Source organism: Vipera ursinii (genome assembly GCF_947247035.1).
Source record: "Vipera ursinii genome assembly, chromosome: 10".
Classification (NCBI taxonomy): domain Eukaryota; kingdom Metazoa; phylum Chordata; class Lepidosauria; order Squamata; family Viperidae; genus Vipera; species Vipera ursinii.
The window spans coordinates 19030416-19057038 of NC_139520.1; the positions used below are offsets into that span (position 1 = coordinate 19030416).

The 26623-nt window shown below is 41.4% G+C and overlaps 1 protein-coding gene across 1 annotated transcript in view; it reads left to right on the forward strand.

Moving 5' to 3' along the window:
• FTO (FTO alpha-ketoglutarate dependent dioxygenase) overlaps positions 1–25985 on the forward strand; it is a 151362-nt gene extending 125377 nt beyond the window's left edge. Inside the window, exon 9 of the mRNA XM_083370606.1 lies at positions 25597–25985. Within this exon, the coding sequence (XP_083226732.1) occupies positions 25597–25741 (145 nt within the window). The 3' untranslated portion in view covers positions 25742–25985. The remainder of the gene's footprint in view (positions 1–25596) is intronic.
• The last annotated feature ends 638 nt before the right edge of the window (positions 25986–26623 follow it).

Sequence of the window (26623 nt, forward strand, 5' to 3'; positions counted from 1 at the left end):
ATGACTTTTTGAGTAGATTAAGATGGAATTTCTCCATGGGTTTTTGGATTAGGATTAGGGATAAACACGCACAAACCACCCCCCCCCACCACTCCGAAGATTGAGAAAGCCTGCAGGATGGGGCTCCTGGATTTATTTCCATTCCTTTATAAATTGTTTAGAATGAGTTCTTATCTAGGTCAGATGACCAGCATGGAAGAGAATATGGTCTTTCAATGGAACTTCATTGGCATTCCAAGCTGATGGTCAACTATACTAATAACAATAATAAAGTTGGAAGGGACCTTGGAGGTCATCTAGTCCAACCCCCTGCTCAGGCAGGAAACCCTATATCATTTTAGACAAATGGCTGTCCAGTCTCTTCTTAAGAACTTCCAGTGTTGGGGCATTCACCGTTTCTGAAGGCAGGTTGTTCCACTGGTTAATTGTTCTAACTGTCAGGAAGTTTCTCCTTAGTTCCAGGTTGCTTCTCTCCTTGATGTGTTTCCATCCGTTCCTTCTTGATTTCCATCCGTTGCGTCTTGAACTACACGGACATGCTCCAAGAGATTAATTCAAATGCTTTCTCTGCATTCTTTTATTCTCCACAATCCCTAGCCTAATTGGGTCCATTTTGAATTCAGTCTGCCTTTTGTTGACTTCTTTAAAAAAAGAAATAATTTAAGAAAAAAGGATTAGGCCGTTAAATATACTGCACACCCCTTAATTGCACGTATCCTGAAATTACAATGAAGATGTGATCACATGCCACTGATACTCAGCAGTTGTGATGATTGCAAAATGGAGAAAGAGATGGACTTGTTGTAAAAATTTGAAAAGAAAAAGGACTCTTGGTGACCTCAAATTCTAGTGTTGTCAGAGCAGATGAAGCTCTGTCAACTTCTATCCAGCTTCACTGTGGCCATCTCTAAAAATCCTCGCTGGTTTCTCTCGTCTTTCTATTCTGGATGATTGTGAGGCATTTTCTTTAGTCCAATAGAGGTCCCCATCTGCAAATCTAATGGAAACAGATGACCCACACACACAAACACACACACCAAAAAGGAAGAAAAACAACAGAGCGTTATAACTCCAGATGCCAATATCTAACTAATGAACTCAGAAAATATTTTTAAGTTTCATGCGCCATGGGATTTAAGAATGAACTCAAAAATTTAGCCAATTCAATTCATGATTCCTTTGTCATTTCATATCCCTTTTTTAATTTTTTTTTAAAAAGCCATTTAGCAATAGGGAATATCAGGGTTGGGGAAACATCAGTTGCCTTTAAAATGGTTTAAGAAAATTATACATCTGAAATTAGACAGCTTCTATATTCCAGATGTTCTAGGTCACTGGTAGATAAACTGGAACTCTGCAACTGTACGTCATGTGTGAATTAATTTCTAATGTTATCTCCACCCCACAATAATTAGCAGACATCAACAGCAAGAACGACCATTCCATAAAAGATTCTCAAGAATTTGGGGGTGTTTATTTCTAGCCTGAACTGATCTTTCTTTGCCTTCAAGGATAATTTGCATTTGGAACTTGATTGCCGAGTAGGATTCAGGATTTTCAAATATTTTGAAGACATTCTTGGTTGAATTATTACTTTAAAAAAAGAGAGAGACCGTGTTTTCATTCTTAGTAGAATTTTTACCGATGCATATTTTAGAGGGGTGAATTTGCAAATTTTAATGCAGTTTTCTAGGTTTTTAAAATGAAAATGAGTGTCATGATGGAAACAGGATAGACTTGATTGATGATTGATTGATGAATCACATGTCAAGATCAAATTGAAGGGATTTGCCCATCTTTATTATAGCTGATAGTGAGTTTCAGTTAGGATTAATAGGATTTTTCCTTTGCTTTTCTAGAAATGGAGAAGGCACACCATTGTTTTGTAACTAAATGCCAGTGATATATAAAACCAAAATGCATTTTGTCTACAGTCTGCCGAGACTGGCTTTGTTCGTGTCTCAAGTATCTAGTCTTAAGTTTCTTGCTAAAGTTCCCAGGTCTGTTTTCACATCTTGCTTTAAAAAAAAAAGAATAATAATCCCAGCTGACCAAGACTTCTGAAGCACTTGGAAGCTTACATCATCTTTGATATTTTGCTTAGTCTTAATGAATACATTATTTAACTGTAAATGAAAACCAGTTGCTAACACAGCTGTATATTCCAAGTGATTGATGAGTAGGGATTTGTACCCAGTGATCTAATGTCTCTCCTTCCAGTTTGACGAGTCTGGGGAGCTTGTTTCGACAGGAGAATTGGGTTTTTCCGATAATTGTTTGCTGCTGAATTGGGGATGGGGTGGGGGCTGACTTCTTCTGCCAAAAACACCTTGGAAAAGCTCTCCACCCAATCTTTTTTCTGGACACTTTTACTATGAATCTTTTAGATTTAGGAACCTACAAGCTAAGGTAGTCCCCAACTTACAACAGTTCATTTAGTGACGGTCAGAAGTTACTACAGCACTGAAAGTGACTTACGACCGTTTTTCACATTTACGACCATTGCAGTATCCTCAGGGTCACATGATCAAAATTCAGGCATTTGGCAAACCGACTCATATTTATGACGGTAACATAACAATTCTAGGTTGATGACTCATTTAACTCCACCTCCCGGCTCTGCCTACTCTTCTGAAGACTTATTTGTTCGAACAAGCCGGCCTGGCCTGATGGGGGATGGGTTTGGATTTTATTGTTGTTTTAAATGTATTTTAATCTATTGTTGTAACTTGGGCATCTCGTTTAATTCTTTTTTAATTTTTGTATTCTTGTACTTTTATATGTTTGCCCTGTTCACTGCCCTGAGTCCTTCGGGAGAAGGGCGGTATACAAATAAAATTAAAATTATTATTATTATTATTATTATTATTATTATTATTATTATTATTATTATTATTATTATTATTATTATTATTATTCTACAGAATCCTATCCCTCCTCTCTCCTTTCTTCAAATAAGTGCTAGAGGCCAGCCACACCACATCTCCAAACTGGAAAAGCTAGAGCCGTGGTGGTGAACCTATGGCACGCATGCCACAGGTGCACGCAGAGCCCTCTCTGTGGGCACGCACGCCGTCGCCCCAGTCCTAGGCCTTCAGCTGGTTTTTATAAGACCTTTTCGCTTTAGGCCTCCGCCACCGTGTGCAAAAAAAAAAAAGGTTCAATCAATCAATCAATTTCAACTTCTCGCGGGGAAAAAAAAAAGATCTGGCAAAGTTGGAATTGATTGATTGAACTTTTTTGTCCCACCCAGTCTGCCGTTAACACCGCAGCCATGCCCACTCAATGGGCCACGCCCATCCAATTGGCCACACCCACCCAATGGGCCATACCCAGCCGGCACCCGACGATACATGAGTTGTGGGTCTCTAAAAGGTTCGCCGTCACTGAGCTAGAGGAAGCCTTTTTTTCTTTTTTTCCCCCTTTACCAAATCCTGAGGTTGCTTAGGTGTCTTCTGTTTTGAGAAGGTGACCCTTTCCAAAGTGGAGTTTTTCCAAACTTCCACTTTGGGTGTTTTCTTTGCTAATTTCTTTCAGGCGCATTGCGTTTTATTGGCTTACCTCCTAATTCTTTTGCTGAGAGCAGAAGCGAAGCCCAACCAACCTGAACAGGTTGAATGCCACATCTGTGAAGTCGCACTTTTATTTATGGCTCCAAGACACAGCGCCCAAATGAAGCTGGCGATTGCCGTGGAGTGGATAAGCGCCCATTATGAATTATCCTTAATTATAGCGATTTCCTAAACTAATAAACCTGCTAAATCTTTATTGCAAAGGTTAGTTTACGCTGCGCATATAAAAATCCGCATGTGCTACGCATCAGCCACCAGCTGTCTGATGGTGTGTTCCTATGGTCCTGAGTCTTCCCATAAATTTTATGTCGGTTATATTAAGAACTCGGTGCGTATCACAATCCACAGATGCTGGTAGACATAAAAATTGCTCTCCGCTGAGCCTGAATATCCCTAAAAGCTAGTTGAGGCTAATGTTCCGTGTAGTATTTATATGTGCAAGCAGCAGATTGAAGAGTTATTTACAGATGAATATTTCAGTTGAACCTAGCTGGAAGTGTCTACTTAGTCTGATTTTCTCGTTTATTTGTATGCTAAATAATTCACCCCCAGCTCCTTATTTACTTTCAAGTGTACTTTCCGTGAAATGCAAACAAGGGGTGTTAACTTCAGGTGTTTGAGAAGCTAAGCAGCTCCTTCACTTTTGTTTCAAGGAGGGTCAGGGGACCCAGAATCAAATCCCCCAGGCAACGCCTCACTTGCATTTTTATTCTGATTTATTCAAGTTCAGCAGCCTTTCTCTCTGCACCATGATACGTTCTTATTTGCAGTCTGCGTCGATCATTTCCACTGCCCTGTCAATCAAGCAGGGAGGGTGAGTCATATCCAAAACTTTAGACCAGAGTACATTTTGAAAAAAATAAATAAAAAATATGGTAATTGCAGAGATCTCAAGCTGCGGGGACAAAACCCAGTCTTTAAATGCTTTTTTTTGGGGGGGGGGGGAATCTGTAAAGAAGATAACAAACCAACAAGCTACAGGATGCTGACAGAGTCTTGAGTGTAAAAATGGAAAACTGGAAGGGACTGAGTGGCATATTTCAGAGATGAAGATGGATGGATGGGAGGGAGGGAGGGAGGATGGAAGGAAGGAAGGAAGGAAGGAAGGAAGGAAGGAAGGAAGGAAGGAAGGAAGGAAGGAAGGAAGGAAGGAATCCTGAACAGAGCACCTCAAATATTTAGTCACAGTAATTCAAAAATGGGAAACTAAGAAGGTTCACATTAAAATGTGAATTGAACAAATATATGTCCATATTTATTGTAAGCCTAGAGGAGACATACAATCCATCTTGCCAAATGCAGCTTCTCCCTAAATTTTGATAAGAAAAACAATGGCGGTTGAACAAGACAATTTCCTTTTGTTTCCACATTATTTGTAACCATTTGCACTCTTCTTGAAATTCAATCCAGATTTTGAGAAAATTTGACTATTTTTTGGAGCCATTCTTTGGAGAAGGGTGGTGGTGTTGGATTGAAATCCCTTGGAAACCTAGCTGTAATTCCAGGTCTGCCTCTAAATTGTTGAGCTTTTATTTATTTTTTAACGGCATTGATTTTCATCATTATTATTGCTCACCGTACAAATTGTTCTATTGATACATACTCAGATTCCTTCTGAACAAAAGCTGTAGGCGTCATCTTTACAGCTATTGATGTATGTCTACTGGTAGCTTCTCTGCCCTCGGCCAATCTCAACCGAATATTCAGATGTTCCTCATCTCTCTTCCTATCGATTGTGCAGTATATTCATTACACACTTGGCAGCCCAGGTCCTGGATCTGTGAAGCTGGCCTTCAGCTGGGGGTCAAGACCCACAAGGGCATCACCCTCCAGGTGGGGCAAGATCTCACTTCTGGCACTACCTCTCTCTTTAATTTTAGGAGTAAAAACAGGTATCAGGAAGAAGGAATATCTGTGGGATAGCACACATTTCATGGTAAAAAGGTGGAGACCAGAGTGTGGGTGTGGGTGTAAATATATACATACAAATACAAACATATACATACATACATACATATACATATACACACATACATACATATATGTATACGTATACACACATAAATGTACATATGCACATACATATACATATATGTGCATACATATACAGATAGTCCTTGACTCACGACCACAACTCAGCCCAAAATTTCTGTGTCAAATGAATTTTGCCCCATTTTGCAACATTTCTTGCCACAGGTGTTAAGTGAGGCCTTTCAACTCGAGTTGTTAAGTTAGCAACATGCTTGTTGTTTGCTTGTCAGAAGGTCACAAAAAGGGATCACATCACCACGGCACACGGCGGCCATCATAAATACATGCCAGTTGCCAAGTGTCCGAATTTCGATCACGTGACCATGGTCAGGTGTAGGCAACCTTGCTCTTTTATAACTCGTGGACTTCAAATCCCAGAATTCCTGAGCCAGCGTGGCTCAGCTTGGAAACCTCTCCCTTTCCCCTCAGCATGGCTGGCTCAGGAATTCTGGGAGTTGAAGTTCACGAGTCATAAAAGAGCCAAGGTTGCCTACCCCTGACCTTGGGGATGCCTGAAAAGTTTTTTTTCAGTGCCATTGTAATTTTCAACAATTACTAAATGAACTGTTGTAAGTCGAGGACTACCTTGTGTGTGTGTGTGTGTGTGTGTGTGTGTGTGTGTGTGTGTATACGATATACATACATATATACATACATACTGTATATGGCCGAGCTGCCCAATAAAATCTGGGGTTATTGCTAGCTAGACATTTCATCCGGAGTTCAAAATGGCACAAGACAACAATTACAGTGGATTCCAGTTCTGATTATAAATATGAGACCTTGAAAGGTGAATCAATCAGTCTCAGGCATGGCTATGCTGGAATTACAGGACCTCGGATAGCTCTCATTTGCCCCACGAAAGAACTGAAGCAAATTATTTTGAGTTTTAGAAAGCAAGTGGGACGGTTTATGCCCCCATATATATATATATATTTTAAAAAGATTCTATCCAACTCCACTATTCACTCCATCGAATGCTGCCGATATTGGTGAGCAAATGCTCCAGAAAGAAACAGCTTTCTGGAAGACAATAATTTGTGGACATCATATCTGAAAATCCTAGGACAAAGACCTGGTCCTTAGAACGTTTTCAGTTCAGGTAAGATTTGACTCCCGGCATTTGCAATCCAGTCACCTTCTCTCCATCCCTGTTAGTAATCTTTTTGCTCAAGATTAGTTGTGTGTTCTAAATGTCATGGAGATGTTTCAAAGTGTACGAATAGAGTGAATTTCACTAATAACAAAAGTCTAGTGGCTTTTTTGGAGATAACTAACCCTGTTAAGTCAACCAGCACAATACCCCAGCTCATTCACCAAGCCCTCACTTCTCTGAACTGTCTAAAGCATGCCTAACTATGCCGGCAACCAGGGTGTAAACTTAGGTCTGAAGAAATGAGGAGCAGGAGAGGAGAGAGTTCATACACAAACAGGGAGAGAGAGAGAGTCTTACAAGACAGCCCATCTGTTTGAGTCTACCTGTCACCTCTAGTCATGAGTGAGTCGAATGCTGGCTTTATGACAGCCACATAGGACAGTTTATTACCAAAGCAAGCTCAACCGCTTTCTTCCGGTCTGACACTGTGTCAGAAACACCAGCTTCAAGTAATCTCGTGGACAGAAGAGTGAGGTTGAGCCAAGTGTAAATGTTAACAAGAAATAAAATGAAGGGAAGCTCAGAAACATCTTCTGGCTTGGAAGCTAAGTGGGCTTCCCCACTGAATAGCCCAGAACAAAAGAGGCCGAAGGAAAAAAGAGAGAGGGAGGGAGAGTGAGAGAGCGCAACTGTCAGGTGTGTTGCCGAAACGCTGTCAAGAAACAAACACTGTGCGTCTTACACAGTGATAAGAAAAACAGAATAATTCAGAAGATCTTGATTCCCTGCAATTTTTAATCTTCCACGTCTGACAAGGGAGTACTAGTCTTTGGGGCCGGTGTGACTTAAATCGTATTTTCATTAGGAGTGTCGTATTTGTTCTGTGCATTGCCTCCATCCCTCAGTGTCTCTACGCTATTTAGCTGAGTTGCGAAGGAGCAAATGAAAGAAAAGAGAGCAAGCTAAGGAGAGCATAAAAGGCCCTTACAAATTCATCGCGTGTGTATTAGCATGCAAAATTTCCTCACTTCTAACCTTAGTTTCATCTTCTAATCTGCGCTGTGGAGTTTCTTCTTCTGATGTCTTAAACACTGCACTAATTTCACGGAGAACTGAAGTCTTAATAAACGCTGTTTTCCCAGGTCTTTTAAATTCCTTACCGTGCTGTTAAAAGAACCTTGGAAATTATCTATCCGGGGAGGCGTATGGTGGTTCACAAAATTGGGATGCTGGGCTGATAATCGGCAGGCTCACATTCAAGACCCAGCTGCTACCACGGGATGGTGTGAGTTCCCGTCGCCCTTTCCAGCTCTTGCTGGCCTAGGAGTTCGAAAGTGGGTGACCACAAGTAGATTGAAGTAGACCACTTCAATGGGCAACTGAACTGGGACATGAAAGGAGCCCCCCAACTGGGCATCCTCCAGGCAATGATGATGTCACCGTTCAGTCCTTTCAACCTGGAAGCACTTTGGTGCTCCTGACACGAATGTTGTTGTTGTTGTTAGCTGCGAAGTTGTGTCCGACCCATCGCGACCCTATGGACAACGTTCCTCCAGGCCTTCCTGTCCTCTACCATCTTCTGGAGTCCATTTAAGCTCACGCCTCCTGCTTCAGTGACTCCATCCAGTCACCTCACGAATGTAGTAGTGGCATATATCTAAGGATTCTTGTACCTGGTATTCTGCTTTTAGTTGCTGTATGATAGAATTGGAAATGTAATAGAATTTGAAGTTCATGATTGTGTGAAAGGCGGTATGCATGATTTCTTTTTTCAGTAATGGTTTGTGGGGTCCAAAGCTCACTTGCTATTTGAACAGATTCCTGTATTGCCCATCCTTTTGAGGATCACTGGACAGCTTTTCTACAGCTAGAATTCATCTGGGTTTTTCTAGGGCAATTGTGTGGTCCTTACAAGATTTTCCAGCATGTTATTCTCACGGTGAACTTCACTTGCCCAGTCTTTCTAGGAAAATAGACAAGAACGGTGTGTTCCTGTAATGGGCCATTTTGGACATTGATTTTTGAAGGTTCATTAGATAAATGCTGACATCACAGATTGATGTCTCTTTAAAACAGTGTCTAGTGCATAACCAGGGGGAGAATCAAAAATATCGACTTAACGTTTGCTTCGAAGACCCGCTGGAGGCTTCCTTGGCATTAATGGGATCCATCAATTTAGGTGTTCCTTAATTATTCCAAATCTGCATCTCCACGCCAAATAAAGCTTGTTCAGCTAATTTGATCTGGTCGTCAGGTGTTTAAGCAATATGCCCAAGAAAGCAGCAAATAGAAAATGCAGATGGGGTCCTCCTTCTTCTCCCCACTGTGATATCTTTCTTTAAAAATCAACAAAATTTTTGGAATGCCACCAGATAATCTGATGCCTTTCTCCATCTTGTGACAACCCTAATTAGCTGGATAACTGAAGCCGTCGCCCAAGCTATTGGATTCTTCAGTGGGCAAAATAAAGTTGAAGGAGGGTGGTGGTGGTCTTTGTATTTAACCCCTCACCCTGCTCCCATCAATAGATTGAAGACGTCGTTTGTATTTGCAAGTGTTTCTTTAATTAAGACCTTTTAAAAATCTTTGCTATCGATTCATTCCATTATCTTATTGATTAACTGCACCAGATCGTGTGCTTGGCCTTTAGTAGAGAGAAACAGATACAGTTTGCTCTTATGATTAGCAGTTCTGAACTGTAAGTAATTCTAGATGTCCATTCCTATCCAAACCTGTGGTTTTATTGGCTACTATTGATGGCTCTTGCACTAAAGAAGCCATAATCTAGTTCTGATGACCGAGTAAAAATCTTCTCTCCCCTTTATTTTATATACAGAAGCCTGTGTTCCTGGCTAAGGGAGAAAGATGTATTTTGCTTCTATAAGAGAACCCCTATCTAGTTCAAGCAATGTAGGAACATGGGCCTTGTTCGACGTGCCACTCTTAATTCTCTAAATAGAAACAATCCTTGGCTCCATTGGCTGAGTAAGGTATAATTTTATTAAAAGTCGAGTGTACTGCAGTAATGCATAGCCAGAACTGAGAATCCCACGCCAAAATCTCTTAAGTTAAACTTTTCCCTCCCTCAATTGGTTCCTGTCGCGCGCACACACACACACACACAATGACCAAACAGGTTCAAGCAAGATGTTTTCAGAATGGTCACTTGGTATGCAGCTGCCTTTTTTCCCCCCAACCAGGTGACCTTGAGGCAGCGTCTCAGGGAAATACAGCATCACTTCCATTTTCCCCCAAGCATTTCCCCTCCCATCCACCTCCCTAGAGTTGATGGCAGACTACCATCCCATGCTAGCAAAGCTCAAGCAAGCTTAAGGTGGGTTTAAGTTCTCTTTGAGGTTTGCCTTCAGTTTCAATAAAAATATGACCCTCTTTCCTGGTTCAGAGTTTCAGAGAGAGAGAGAGAGAGAGAGAGAGAGAGAGAGAGAGAGAGAGAGAGAGAGAGAGAGAGAGAGAGAGAGAGAGAGAGAGAGAGAGAGAGAGAGAGAGAATTGTCATAGACTTGTCAGTTGCACCAAATAGGTTCTATGACTGATGAATCTGAAATTGAATCTCTTCCTTCAAGTCGAAATAGAAAGAAGTTTTAGGTTAGAAAACATGGGCATTTCTGGGAATTAAATTTTGATCATTGTTCTTTGGTTATGTCCCTTGTCTCTTGTTCTACTCAACTTCTTTTTTTTTTAAAAAAAAAGATATTCTTTGAAAACACAGCTGAAAACACAAAGCGGATGCACAGATAAATATGTGCTCCGATATCTCTAACTCCATTATAGCTTTGTTAAATTCTTCTGAAAATCCACAAATTCCATTCCCTGCTAATTTTATTGAAGCAAAAGCAATTGATCTAGCAAACTGATATGCTATTCTTCTTTCCTAGATTAACTAAGGATTTAGTTTAATTGTTTATTTTGAAGCATTGACGCACAGATACACCAATATCTAGGAGAGGAGATTGACATTCAGTCTTGCCTAACTTAACCTTCCCCAGATACTACCAGCACTTTATTACAATTATTAAAAAAAAAAGCAGAGACACCCCAGTAAACCCGATTTTATATTGTTTTGATGACTGAGATTTGCCCACAGATCAACAAAGCAATTAAAATTTTAGATAACGTTGCCTGAATTGTCAGACAAAGGATGAGGATCCCAGTGGGAAAAAGTTATTTGTTTTTATTTTTGAAAGTAGATCTTTCTTTCCGGAGTATCTCCTTATGAGCAAATTATTTCACTAATTGGGATAAACAGTCTTTATTTTTTCACGCTTAACAATCTATGATATCCTAATATGTCAGGGAATTAAAAGAATATTAATACTACTAAAACATGTTCTTTGTATTATCTCCTCCTCCTCCTCCTCCCCCTTCCTCTTCCTCTTCTTCTTCTTCCTCCTCCTCCTCCTCCTTTTCCTCATCTTCCACTTCTTCTCCTTCTCTTCCTCCTCTTTCTCCTTCTCCTTAGTTTTGTTTGTCTAACCTAAAACCAGGCTGAAGAAAGTATATAGTTACTGAACGTTAAGTTCTAAAGAATTTTCAAGATTGATGATGTTAGGAAAATGGGTTAACATGTTAGCAGTGTTCCAATATCTAAGAGGCTGCCACAAAGAAGAGGAGGTCTACCTATTCTCCAAAGCACTTGAGAGCAGGTCAAGAAGCAACAGATGGAAACTAGCCAAGGAGAGAAGCAACCTAGAACTGAGAAGAAATTTCCTGACAGTTAGAACAATCAATCAGTGGAACAACCTGCCTCCAGAAGTGGTGGACGCTCCAACACTGGAGGTTTTTAAGAAGAGATTGGACAGCCATTTGTATGAAATGGTATAGGGTCTCCTGTTTGAAATTGGACTAGAACATCTCCAAGTTTCCTTCCAACTCCGTTATTCTGTTAAAAAGCTGTGTTTTGGGTTCTTATTAAGTGTGCATTATTTGTGTTGATTAGAACAGATATCCATGAATGAAAGATCAAGGTCCGCACGTCAGCTGAAAAACCTTAGGAACTTCCAAAAATTGTTGGGTTCAGTCAGTTGGATTTTTTTTATCTGACAAAAGGGTTAAATTCATGGCTATGAATTATAAAGTAGGGTCAGTGCAAGGCTCAGCTGGGCATAAAGACGAAAAAAAACATGAGACTGTGAATTCTAGTCTCACCTTAGGCATAAAAACCGCTGGCAGACCTTGGGCCGGTCACTCTCTCTCAACTCAGGAAACAGGCAATGACAAACCACTTCTGAAAAACCTCACCAAGAAAGCCACAGGGACTTGTCTGGGAGTCAGGAGTCAATAGAAAGTGTGGTATAGTGTGGTATGTGGTATAGTGGTTCAGGGAGTCAACTTGGGGTGTGGGTATGTGTGTGTGAATTCTAGTCCTACCTTGGACACAAAACCAGCTGGGTGATCTTGGGCCAAGATCTTTCTCTTAGACCTAGGTCATAGGGGTAGGCAACCTTGGCTCTTTTAGGACTCGTGGACTTCAACTCCCAGAATTCTTGAGCCAGCCATGCTGAGGGGAAAGGGAGAGGTTTCCAAGCTGAGCCAGGCTGGCTCAGGAATTCTGGGAGTTGAAGTCCACGAGTCATAAAAGAGCCAAGGTTGCCTACCCCTGCCCTAGAAAGAAAGCAAACCAGTTCCAAAAATGCTGCAAGAAAACTGGACAAAGTTGTCCAGGTAGTTGTCAAGATCCACGTACAGATTTGAAATACCTGCATGCGCATCAATATATTTATAACAGTATTACACTTTTGTTAATTGTCCGGGAAATGCCAGTCCCATTCCATATTCCCTGCTAATTATACTGAAGCAAAAAATAATAATAATTGATCTGATGAATCTAAATGGGACATGTCTTTTTTTTCCCCCTAAAGCAATTAAAAACTTAGTTTAATTGTTATACTTGAAACATAATCACAGCTATGCAAAGTCACTGAATTGCATTAAGTAGGTTGAATGTTAATATGTAGCGTGAATTCAATTGAATTTCATTTTTATCTCAGTTCTGCCTGCTAATTTTTAGAAGGCTGTTGTCACTATATCGCCCTGCTTGGCTTGAATATTGTTTGAAAGTTCTCACTGGATAGTGTAATTTTTTTTAAGGATAGCCCCAATGTATCCTTCATTTTTGTATAAATGCTTATGAAGAAACAGGTAGAGGGTGCAATTTCTATTTAATGCTACCACTCTCAGTCAAAGACTCAGAAATTTCCAATCAACTTGTCCATTTCTGTGCTACTATTTGTACGATATGTGGTACCATTACTTAGGATTGGAACTTCTTACACTAGTATTTTATTTGGATTTATTTTAGTAACACAATAATGGAGTTGGAAGGGCCCTTGGAGGTCTTCTAGTCCAGGGGTAGGGAACCTTGGCTCTTTTATGACTTGTGGACTTCAATACCCAAAATTCCTGAACCAGCCATGCTGACTCAGGAATTCTGGGAGTTGAAGTCCACAAGTCATAAAAGAGCCAAGGTTCCCTACCCCTGTTCTAGTCCAACACCCTGCACAGACAGGCCTTATACCATTCTGGACAAATGGCTGTCCAGTCTCTTCTTAAAAACCTCCATTGATGGACCACCCACAATTTCTGAAGGCAACTTCTGTTCCACTGGTTAATTGTCCTCACTGTTAGGAAGTTTATCCTTAACTCCAGGTTGCTTCTCTCCTTGATTAGTTTCCATCCATTGTTTCTTGTCTTGCCTTCTGGTGCTTTGGAAAATAGGTTGACCCCCCCTCTTCTTTGTGGCAACCCCTCAGATACTGGAATACTGCTATCATGTCACCCCTAGTCCTTCTTTTCTCTAGACTAGCCATACATAGTTCCTGCAACTGTTCTTCATATGTTTTAGTCCCCAGTCCTTTAATCACAGCTGCCAGTTCTTTACCTGGTATTGGCCTTCATGCTCATTGAGTTCTTCCCAAGAAACTTGGATGTCGTAATGTGTCGGCGTAGTAAACGTGCAGATCCAAGCAATGTGGCCTTTTGTAATTGACAGATGGAAATGTTGTCAATTCCCTTTGTGTCTCTTGCTTCCCGAGAATCCAGTCGTGAATCCCTCAAGACTATTTTATCCTCTTTAGCCTGTTTTAGATCATTTGTAGGATGTTTGCACATCCGGGAGAGCGTCTTCTATATTTATCATCACAGCCCCTGTTTGCTCTTTTCTCCAATCAGGCACTTTTTTTAAAAAAAAAAGAATCCTAACCAACCCATGTTCCCTGTGTCTTACATTTGCTTTGAGTGATGTTTCTTCACTGAACAGGTTGCATCTGTTCTTCTTTCCATGAAGAAATGCCAGTAAGAGCAACTCCATGCAACAATGGTCAAATTCGACACGGCACATCTCTGCTTTGAATGTAATCATTCTCCCTCCTTTTCTCTGGTCTCCCTAATGGATACTGAAATCGTTTTATTTATTTATTTTTTGAACCTAGAAGGCTTAATCCATCTGTCTTTCAGAGTTAACTTCAGTGGGAACGAGACAACCCCAAGTTGCTTTTTAGAGCATTAAATCCAGCAAGCTGGAATTTGTCATCAACTCCGTTCAGGGGCACCAGGTGCATATCATGGAGTGGAAGAGTTACTTTGTAGGTAACTCAAATCTCGGTGAGCAAGCTGTTACACGAAGAACCCATTTGTATCCCACTGGGTCTCATGCTGTTGAGTGCATCATGAAGATTTACACGAGTCCAGTAGATGCCAGAGGACAAGATGACAGTCTCAGGTTGGCTAGATGACGACCTGAAACCTTGTGACTTAATGCTTCGGTGGAAGTAATGAAGTCTGCAAGAAAACAACCCAGCCCAGAGAGCACCAAGCACTCCTCATTTCAACCCCGATCGACAAACCTTCTCCTCCGTCAATGCTTCAATGAGTCTTGAGTCCTTTTTCTGTCTCTCTGTTTGTCGCCTTCCTTCTCGGTAGATCAGAACTTCCTCTGAAGAGGTACATTTGATTCAGGTGCTCAGCTGGAAATTAGTTAAGCGGAAGGACTAAAGCAGAAAAGGCCAGATGTCTCGTGGGTCTCTCTGGAAGCAGACAGTTCAAAGGTAATGGATCGGCAGAGGTCCCAAACGCTTGGTGCTTCCCTACACTTTTGACAAGGAGGCCCCAATGCTTTTAGACAGGAGTATCGTCAGTAGTATTGATCCGTTGATCTGATAATCCAGCCAGGCTCCCCAACATGTTAAATGGTTTCCTTCCAGGCGGCACTAAGTGTGTAGAAGAAAAGTCTGGAGCTGAGAATCAAATCTCAGCAGACCACTCCCCGCGTGTCTAATCCAATTTGTCATCATTCATTCATTCACTCACTCACTCACTCATAAACACACACAATATGGAGATCCAGGTAGATGTGTACAATACACAGACCCTCGCCCACATAAATGCAAACACAGATACGTATGTGTGTCATGCATATTTTCTCATCCGATTGCAGCATCCTCGTGGTCATGCGGTTTGCATTCCAGTGCTTGACAACCGACTCCTATTTATGATGCTTGCAGTGTCCCGGGATCACGGGATTCCCTCTTTTGCGACCTTCTGACAAAGCAAAGCCAATGGGGAACCGCGGGACTAATTTAACAACTGCAGTGATTCACTTAGCCACTGTGGCAAGAAAAGTCGCAAAATGGGTCAAGACTCACTTAGCAACACAAATCCCGGGCTTGCTTGTGGCCGTAAGCTGATGACAAACCCGTAGTTTGGAATTAGAAGTATTTAGCAGCCTATGCCTTCCCATCCAGAAATGAGCAACGAAGAGTCAGATTAGCAGAGCATGAAAAGGGCCACCATAGTATTCTGAGCAGCAAAAGTGGTTTCTTGGGAACTGCAACTCGGATGCCCTAATCCTAACAATAAACTATGTTACATTAAAAATGGGGCAGGGGGTGGTTGCGTGCTGGAAGTGGGGGGTGGGTGGAACTAATTGTGGCAAAAACAAAAGAAATCTTTTTTTAAAAAATCCCCGTTGTCATCCCATCTAAACCCAAACCTATTTGTATTAACCTTTGCTGACAGAGTCACATGACGGACATAATTTGTGGTAATTTACCAGAAGCCGATCTAACCTTTTGTCATCAAATATTCATAAAGGCACGATTCCCAATGATTTTCTGTCTCTTTAAATATTTACAGCTTGTTGTCTGCTTCCTTTTTGGCTGTAATTTGAACACAATTGAAGTCAGATAAAATTAAAGTTACATTTCTTTTTGCGGGCGGGAAATACCTACAGGCAAAAAAGAGGTGGGGAAAGGAGAAGGCTTGGGAGACGCCAGAAGAGGATGCTCTGCAGATGGTGGACATCTTGACGTAGGAAAGCCTGGGTCCCTCAAAGGTGCTGAGGCCTTCCCGCCAGGTCTGTCAACTCTTGAACGGCTGGAGTAGAAGTCACGGGCAGATTGGAAATGGCGGAAAGCCTTTAGCCCGTTTGTCGGGCATCCTTTCCTTCATCAAGACACGATCTTACTTCAAACGGTCACTAAACAGATTGTTTAATCGGGTTGCTTAAAGAACACTGGCCTGGTTGCCAGGTGAAGAATGGTTGGTAAATGGAAAGACAGGTTTTGAGCAGAGGTAGAAAAACTTCTCCAGACCTGCGGAGTGACAGAAAGAAGAAAGGAAGGAAAACTGTTGGAAACCATCAGACATGGTGGTTGAATCACTAACAACGGCAGAGATTCACTTGGCAGCTGTTTAAGTTTAAGTTTTAAGTTTTATTAAATTTTTATACCGCCCTTCTCCCGAAGGACTCAGGGCGGTGAACAGGGCATATAATAAAAATACAAAAGTACAAAAGTTAAAGAAGAATTAAATTAATGCCCAAAATAAAACAATAAGAATATACAAATAATTAAAACCCTAAATTGACTCCCCATCAGGCCAGGCCAGCTTGTTCGAATAAGTGGGTCTTTAACCCATGCCGGAAGGAGCGGAGATCCGGTGCCATCTGGAGCTCAACCGGCAGTTGATTCCACAGAGCCGGGGCGCCCACAGAGAAGGCCCTCCCCCTGGGGGCCACCAGCCGGCATTCTCTGACCGGAGGCACCCTGAGGAGGCCCTCTCTGTGGGAACGCACAGGGCGGAGGGGAGTTGACGCCGGCAGCAGGTGGTTGCCGAGGTATTCCAGACCCATGCCATGTAAGGACTTAAAAACCATCACTAAGACCTTGAACCTCACCCGGAAGACAACTGGTAACCAATGCAGCTCGCGGAGCAAAGGTGTAACATGGGAGTACCGGGAAACTCCCAAGACAACTCTCGCGGCCGCATTCTGTACCAGTTGGAGCCTCCGAGTGTGAAAGCTGTGACGTGAAAGTTTATAAAATAGGGCAAAACTCACTTAAAAACGGTCTCGCTTAGCAACGGAAATTTTGGGCTCAACTGTCGCGATTGTGCATTGGTTCTGCAGGCAGTTGATCTACGAGGAAGACTTTGACGGCATTTCTGAATGGATAGAGTGAGGAAAAACGGTAGAGAATCACATACCATCGGAATGGAAATGGTCTTGTCAGCTGGCATACATCTGGGATTGGCAATTCAGCTATCCTTGTATTTTGTCACAAGCACCTGTAGTTGCAGATTAAGGGATAACATTGTAGATTAAGGGATAATATTTTGGAATGCGTGTTTCTGAATCCTCCGTGATCAGTAGGTCCTTGGGGTAGTAAAGAATCTGATGTCTTATGGAAATTCGAATTTTTCCCCTACTACATCCAATATCACGGAATACCTTACTTAGAGAGAAGGCATAGATCTATACGAAGAGAGGTGTGTGCATACATATGTATCATACGTCCCACAGACGTTGCATATTTATTCATCCAAGAGGCGTAATTGTTAAATTCTGTGAATGGAAACGGCTTAAATTTTCTGCTCCGGCTTTCAATGCAAAGTTTGAGGTTTCGTCCAAATAGAACATGTTTCTGTAAATGCCATGGCGTTTAGCAGCGTGAATTGATCGGAACAGGAGCTTGATGCCACAGCTCTGAAGACAACTCTTTTCTTCTTTTGGGGGGTCCTGCACACAAAAGTTTGCAGGCAGTTTGGGGGGGATACAAACATGTAAGAATTTATTTTCATACCAGATTGATTTCATTGTGTGTGTATGTGTGTTGTTGGTTGTTTTTTTTTAAAGTTGTAATTGCTCTTTGGCAATTAAAATGGATAGTCCTGCTGTGTAAATGCATGCTCATTCAGTGCTCTGGATGTCTATGATAAGGAAGGATCAACTTAGAAATAAGGAGGAATTCTTGACAGGAAATTGATTGATCCGTTGATTAAATGGGGAATAATTAATCAATTGGAAATAGTCTTGTCAGCTGCTGTACATTTTGGATTGGCAATTCAGCTATCCTTGTATTTTGTCACAAGAACCCGAGTCACAATTGTAGATGGATAATATTTTGGAATAAATATTTCTGAATCCTATGTGATCAGTAGGCCCTTGGGGTAGGCCTCCTGGAATTATAGGTACTTTGTCACTGGAGTTTTTCAAGAAAAGATTGGAGAGCCATTTTCCTGGGATGGTATAAAGTCTCCTGCCTTGCGTAGGGGAATGACTAGAAGACCTCCAAGGTCCCCTCCAGCCCTGTGATTCTATGAAGGCAAAGGCCCTATGCAGTGGCTGATTGTTCCCCTGGATAATGTTTTTTTCCCCCAATGGAAATTCATTAAATTGTTGCATTCCAATATTTCACAGTTTGATCTTGGCAATTGACGGCAGTTTCCGAGCAGAGAGGCTTGGAAAGAAATTGATGGGTATTTTTAACCCTTATTCCCATTTTATAACTCCAAAGGAAAGGCATCAGTCCCAGTGGTGGAGACACACTCTTCTGTCTGATGTGTTTTGTTTTCCACGATGCTGAGAAAGAACACTGAATCCATTCTAGTGAGCAGGTAGGACAAATACTTTGCCTTCCTTTGAAATCACATCCTTTTCATTGGGCACGACTCTAAGGTTGTTCTACAGCTTTTGTGCAATGCAACCGTGGAACCTCACACGGCCATCGCCTCCAGCTGTATAATTGGGTCACTTCAGACATGAAACTTATAATCACCTGAGCCATTTGATCCCCATATTGTTTCTTGCTGTCAGAGAGGAGCAAAGTGAGCTTCAGGTGACCTTATCGTGTGACCGAGATCAGAGGTCACAAAAGCCTAAACAGCTTGTCAAGGTGGGTCATCCATCACTATGGTGATGTCACTGACAAAGTGAGAAATAGTCCCAGGTTATAAAACTGCTGTTTGACTGGTTACTCCAGAGTCCGCAATTTACTATAAATTGTCACACCTGTTGACGTGTTGTGTGACCAACAATCATACAAAGAGAAGCAAAGAGAAGCACCAAAGGTATCAATTGGTGATATGGGATAGTACGCACCAGTCAACTTATCAAATGGCAGAATCTTTCCTCTTATTAGATAAACTGTCTTTTTACAACCCTGTAATCTCTTAATTTGGGGTAGAGTTAGGGTGACTGGATGGAGCTGAGCATTTACTGGCTGGATGCCCTTCCTGATGCCTACATGGAGTTCAGAGCAGATATTTTCCTTTCGTGCCTTGATAGAGAAATACCTGCCACTACCTAGGATCTATATATAATATATTTCCATTGGGTTGAAAAAATGTGCGTGTATTTCTAGGACTTTCCACCAGCTGACACCTCTTTTGACTGATCTCAAATCCTGCCATGATGAAAATCAGTCTCTATTTTGATTTTCTCTGCATTTTTGCTTGTTCTACTTTGTATTTATAACCCGTGCCTGTGTTTCTACCTTTGTCTGTTTTATTTTAGTATTTACTTTGCCATTCCTTAGAGAAACAATGCTCCAGTTTCTGGTTCCTATCGTTTGCCATTATCTCACTTCACGTTTCCAACAAATATCAGCTTATTTCTGGAGTAGGCCCAACCTAGAAATCAAAAACCTGCGCTGAGTGCTATTTGTCAACAGGAATTTGTATGTGTGTGTGTGAGTGTGTGTGTGTGTGTGTATCCTTTGCTTTCTCAGCCAAACAGCTGTAGATCTTAGTCAAGAAAGGGAGAAAGCAGAAGAGTGTTTTAAAATAAATGGTTAGCACATTAGTATAAAACCTATTGATTAAAAACACCAAGCATAATGTTAGTCTGACTGAGGCATTGCTGAAATAAATTTTTCCCTCTGACTCTTGCATTAACCTTTTATTGACTGCTGGCATACCCATAATTAACACACACTTTAGCTAAAGTAGTTAATTTTAGTATCATGACCATTATCTCCCAACATACTTGAGTGATCCAATCATCAAATGTATGTAAAACAACCCAGAAAATAAGGGGATTGGGGGTGGGGGGGTCTCCTTCAGATTCCAGAAGAATAGCCATCCTCAGCTTGGTTGAGCTGATGTAGCCCCACGTAGGTCCCTGAGGTGGTAAACAGATTTGTTTAACAGAGGAAACCAGAATTAATTGTTTTATGATAGAAATATTTCTGAAACGGAAAACATAGAATGGTTAGGCCAATTCTTTTCTTTTTTTATTTCCCTAAAGGTTCTATTTTTATTAATGAATAACTACTCTACTCTGAACTGTTATTGTTGTTGTTAGTTGCGAAGTCGTGTCCAACCCATCGCGACCCCGTGGACAGTGTTCCTCCAGGCCTTCCTGTCCTCCACCATCTTCTGGAGTCCATTTAGGCTCACACCTCCTGCTTCAGTGACTCCATCCAGCACCTCATTCTCTGTCGTCCCCTTCTTCTCTTGCCCTCCACCTTTTCCAGCATTAGGCTCTTCTCCAGTGAGTCCTTCCTTCTCATTAGGTGGCCAAAGTATTTGAGTTTCAACTTCAGGATCTGGCCTTCTAAAGAGCAGTCAGGGTTGATCTCCTCTAGGACTGACCGGTTTGATCGTTATCTGAACTAGTGCATCCATTCTTACCACAAAGATGGGCAGCATCAATAATTTCACCTTTCGGTACAACATGGAACATAGAATAACAGAGTTGGACGGGACCTTGGAGGTCTTCTAGTCCAACCCCTTGCTCCAGCAGGAGACCCTCTACCATTTCAGACAAGTGGTTGTCCAGTCTCTTCTTAAAAGCCTCCATTGTTGAAGCGCCCATAACTTCTGGAGACAAGTCGTTCCACTGGTTAATTGTCCTGACTGTTAGGAAGTTTCTCCTTAGTTCTAAGTTGGCCCTCTCCTTCATTAGTTTCCATCCGTTGTTTCTTGCCTTGCCTTCTGGTGCTTTGGAAAATAGGTTGATCCCCTCATCTTTGTGGTAGCCCCTCAGATATTGGAATACTGCTATGATGTCTCCCCTAGTCCTTCTTTTCACTAGACTAGATGTATCCAATTCCTGCAACTGTTCTTCATAGGTTTACAAGTGTAATGTATTTATTGATTAAATTTATATGCTGCCCATCTCCCTGTCGAGCAACTCCAGGTGGCTTGCAACAATATAAAGACACGATATAAAAATGATAAGAACAGTAAAACATCGAAAACCTTCAGCAATAAGAATTAAAGCATTAAAACGAACCAAAGAATTAGATACAAAATGAGCAATATGAAAATAGGCTAGTAGTGGCATCTCCTCCTAAGCTACTCACCATCTTCAAAGTGGACTAATTCATGCTTGGAGTCATTTGCTTTTAAAATAAAGTAATATTTAATATAATTGAAATTGTATTATAAAAAGTCATATTTTTAAAAAATTATGGTCAGTGCTCTAAACGAGTTGCCGTTTTCTTTCTCTTGGGGAAAATCAAATGAACGCTATGAGAGAAAGACATACATCAAATTGCACATCATGAATTGCTGATAAATAGGTAGGAGTGTCTGTCCTTAATCCTTTTTCTAAGGAGTTGAGACATGTACGGCATAGTAGAATTTATGAGTTATCAACTCAAGATAGGCAAAAGAATATACTGTTTTGCATACAGGATAATGAACTTAGGGACCATTGCTTCACCGCAGTACTTTCATGAGAACGATAGATCTATTACAGGCTATTAGTTAAATATGCTGGCATAGTGAAGGATCAGTTCTTGCATGAAAAACCTTTGATGGAACTTCTGGATACCTTCCAAAAATTGAAATGGTAATCTTTAATGTTACAAAAGAGGAAATTAGCTGTGGTGGCGCAGTGGTTAGTTAGAATATAGTAAAAAGTAAAGGTAAAGTTTCCCCCGCACATGCGTGCTAGTCGTTTCCGACTCTAGGGGCCGGTGCTCATCTCCGTTTCAATGCCGAAGAGCCAGCGCTTGTCCGAGGGCATCTCCGTGGTCATGTGGCCGGCATGACTAGATGCCAAAGGCGCACGGAATGCTGTTCCCTTCCCACCGGAGCGGTCCCTATTTTTCTACTTGCATTTTTTACATGCTTTCGAACTGCTAGGTTGGCAGAAGCTGGGACGAGTAACAGGCGCTCACTCTGTTACGCGGCACTCGGGATTCGACCCGCCAAACTGCTGACCTTCCGATCGACAAGCTCAGCGTCCTAACCCACTGAGCCACCGCGTCCCTCTTAGAATATAGTACTGTAGGTTAACTCCTGTAAAATGAGGACCCAGATTGTTTAGGGCAATATACTGACTCTGTAAACCGCTTAGAGAGGGCTGTAAAGTGCTGTGAAGTGGTATATAAGTCTACGTGCTGTTGCTATTCAGGCAGTAAAAGTATGGGTGGAAATGTAATTCCTTAATTTATTTATTTTTTTGGGAACCTACACCTCAATGTTAGTTGCTCTTATATGACAAGGGACATCTTTAGGGACATACTCTAACATGTTTATAGGATTCTGGAGATTTCTGACTGGTCAGTAGGAAGTCTGACTGGTCTTTCTAACTAATATTGCCAAAGCACCTGAAGGCAGGACAAGAAGCAACGGATGGAAACTAATCAAGGAGAGAAGCAACCTGGAATTAAGGAGAAACTTCCTGACAGGGAGAACAATTAATCAATGGAACAACTTGCCTCTAGAAGTTGTGGGTGCTCCATTACTGGAGGTTTGCAAGAAGAGATTGGACAACCATTTGTTCGGAATGGTATAGGGTCTCTTGCTCAAACGGGGTTGGACTAGAAGACCTCCAAGCTCCCTTCCAAACCTATGATTCTATGTTCTATATATTTAGAGTTGAATTTCAACTCATCCATTAGGGTCATCCTTGTTCTTATTAACATTCACTGAAGCGCTGGTGTTTGAAGAACTTAAGAGTTGCCCAAATATGCTAATGTATTAAGAAAACATTTGCATTGAAATGCTTCACCAGAAGTATCAAATGGGAAGGGAGAGAGGGAGAGAGAGAGAGAGAGAGAGAGAGAGGGAGAGAGAGAGAGAGACTCAACTAAGAAAAAAAACTGAATTAAGCATCTTTTCAGAGTTTGCAGTTGGCTTCAACCTTTATTGTCTTCTTTGCATATTAATGATATCTTTTTTTTTTAGTAAGGTGAAGAAAGAGGAGAAGTTTCCAACCCAGGGTTATCACAGAGTTGAGCATCAGGTTTCCTGATGCTCAACTCTCTCTGCTCAGAAGCTACCTTGCGGTCCCTGCGCGCAACACACCCTTGCTTTTTCAACATGGCAGGGTTTTATCAAAGGCGCAATTTAATATTTATGCTAAGATTCTCTCTCAAAGAAAAAAAAAGTAGCTTGTGTTCCTTTCATTTGTATTTTAAATAAATAATGAGAACATTGAAACACATTACTCTTTTCTTTTTTTCAAGGCCCCGAGGTCGGTTAATCTTATTATTTATGAAGTGATGTGCTACTTTATGGTACTTAATGCATGTTAACAGATGCTATTATCACAGCCGGAAGTGGGATTGGAGAAGATATATAGGAATGTGATGTGTTAATTCTATCCTTGTGCTGTAATGCACGAGGCACGGAGTGCATAGGAAGGTAGGGTTGCAATTAACTGCCTACCAACATGGGTGTAACGTTGACATATGTTGTCCCTTGAGTGTTCTTCTGCCATCAATAATCCCCAGGAGAAAGATGTCCTCTTTTGGTTTGGCTTCATCCTTTTCTCAAGGGTAAAACGTGGCCAAAGGATTGTGTCCATTAATCATTTGAGGAGTGTTGAAAGCATTAATTTTTGGGGTCAGTCCTTGAAGATGTGATATTTTACTTATGTTAGCTTGGGCACAGTGGTAGCCTTTTGTAGATCTTGTCATTTGGGGCTGGGACTGAGTACCTAATTAATACGAGTAACGTTCACCTGATTTAGACGATGTTCTACTGTATGGTGCCATTTTAAACACTTGAAATAAAATGGAAGAATGGCAATCAAATTTTTAAAAGAGTAAAACTGGACAAGGCTGGATTGCATAAAGTGGCAGTAAATTTAATCTAGATCTAGATTAAAAATGATCTCCAGATTAAAATTATTCCCACCCATGTACCAAAGCCCAGGTTTACAAAGGTCCACTCAACTATCTCTTTTCTTTTTAAATCCGTACCGATAACTCATCTTACACTAGACTTTGGAAGAATCATTTTTTCCCCTTTAAAACCCACAACCCTAGAAAAAGGGTGTTTTTGGAAGATATTCCATTATCTTTTAACTGTCTCCCTCCTCCTGTTACAATAACCAAAGCTGTCTTTGCACGCTTGTATAAGCATTAGATAATTAGCCAGCAGTTGGCAAATTAAAACACACAGAGGTAGGAAACAAAGATGGGAAACTCTAAATGGCTACAAATTCACTAGAACAGGAGAATTAAATGGCAGCCTTTATTACAACATAATCTTCTGAGATGGATGAGTTTATCACTCATCAAATCTTCCTGCATAGATTCAGTGGCTTATGATAATTAAGCTCCAGACCTGCTGATGAAGCTCCCCTTTAATAAGAAACAGTGTAATTCAAAGAGTTCCTCTGAGGATGTAGCGACCGCTAACCTCTTAATTTAATTTTGCTCAAGTTTTGCCCATCAGCAGAAATGGTTATTAACCTTCCTCTGCAACCGGCCAGCCCCCTATTTCTTCTTCCTTTTTTTGCCAATCTCTCAGATTTACAAGCCACCACCTGCAATATTATTTAATCTACCCTGTGACCTTAGCTCAATAACTTTGGTTTAATCTCCCTCAATAATCTCGTAATATCGCCCAACCAAAAAAAAAACCCCGACAAATGACGGCACTCCAGATAAGACGTGAAATAATGAAGAAATAATTTGCCATCAAAATGCAGGTTGAATTTTCATTGTGAACAGGTTGTTCTTCAGAAGAAGGAAGCGGCTTTTATATTAATCAGACAATAAAATGTATCCTTTGACATCAATGAAATCTAAGTTGGTCATTCTGGTGTAATTGATTTAAGGGAGTCCAAGCATGATTAAGTCTGAATCCAATATATCTTGTCTGTTTCTCTTTCCAATACACTTCTAAAGCCTCATTTTCTTTTGCAAGATGGGCCTATTTCTCCCCCCCCACTCCCCTCAGTCACAGAATGCCTTAAAAATGCATTTATTTTCTTGTTGGGAAACAAGAACGTTGCTGGTTTTATGTTTCTTTTAAAAAAAAAATATGGACCTTTCCTCCGGAAGTCTTCTCTTAAAATTTAAATTAAGAGGCAAGCAGATACCATTGCAAACCACAGAAAGGACAATTAGATATTGAAAATTGAATACTGACTTTATACCTATGAGCTTCTTATATCTAAGAATTTTGTGTCTGCCCACAATTAACACCTCTGATTCCTATTTGGAGGGGGGGGAATCAAACAAGTGAAAATGACTTCTTTTCCATCAAACTAAATGGGTTTTCTCTGCAAAAAAAACAAAACCCGAAAAATAAAATTTCTGCAGAGCGCCTCTTTGTTCAGTGTATTTAGTGTGATTAAATCTTGAACTGATTCCAGTAACTCATTTCCAAACTTTTTTTTTTCTCTCCCCCATTTTAGGTGCCATTCACCACTTTCAGAAAACTTGCCGGAGGACGAGAAACCAAAATGCCAGCCTTACTGGCAGGACAACGATCCCAGTATGCCATTACCTTTCCATCTTGATGATATAATATTTGAACTACAGACAATTCTGGAAGAATAGAAACGCTTTATCAGAAGCTGGGTGGAATTCCACTGCTAAGAAGCAACAAAGAAGAATAATGAAAGCAAAGAAGCCTGTTGACTAATTGTAGATTTGCAGCTGGTTCCAAAGGGCCGGCGCACCCACAGAGAAAGCCCTCCCCCTGGGTGTTATCCACCGGCAATCTTTAACCGGCGGTACCCTGAGGAGACCCTCCCTGTGGGAGCGCACAGGACGAAGGGAGCTTGATGCCGGCAGCAGGTGTTCCCTCAGATATCCTGGACCCAAGCCATTTAGGGCTTTATAGGTCATCACCAGCACCTTGAATCTCACCCGGAGGGCAACCGGGAGCCAATGCAGCTCGCGGAGTAGAGGCGTTACGTGGGAGTATCGGGAAACCCCCATCACAACCCGCGCGGCTGCATTCTGCACCAGTTGAAGCCTCCGAGTGGTCCTCAAGGGCAGCCCCATGTAGAGAGCATTGCAGTAGTCTAGCCGGGAGGTCACGAGCGCATGGGTGACTGTGCGTAGGGCATCTCGGTCCAGGTAGGGCCGCAACGGGCGTACCAGGCGAACCTGGTATGCCAGTGAAATTATATTTTGGCCCAGCAATACTGGGTCACACCTTATTGTGGTCTTTACTGGGAATAGGTAGTTAGAAGAACTTCTCCCCTTGGTTGTTCTCTTTCCCTTGACCAACCACAAACAGGATTTTGTAGGTCAGAGTGTGGGCTGCATCATCACGCAGCAAAGCACAACGATTAAGCAATTTGGGCTCCACCAAACCATGGCACTGCATATGCCATATGTCTTTCCTGATGAAGACCGAAACTTCCAGGATCAGATGGCGGACTCCTCTTTTCCCATGATTTTATAGAATTGCAATTGGTACCTTTAGCAAAA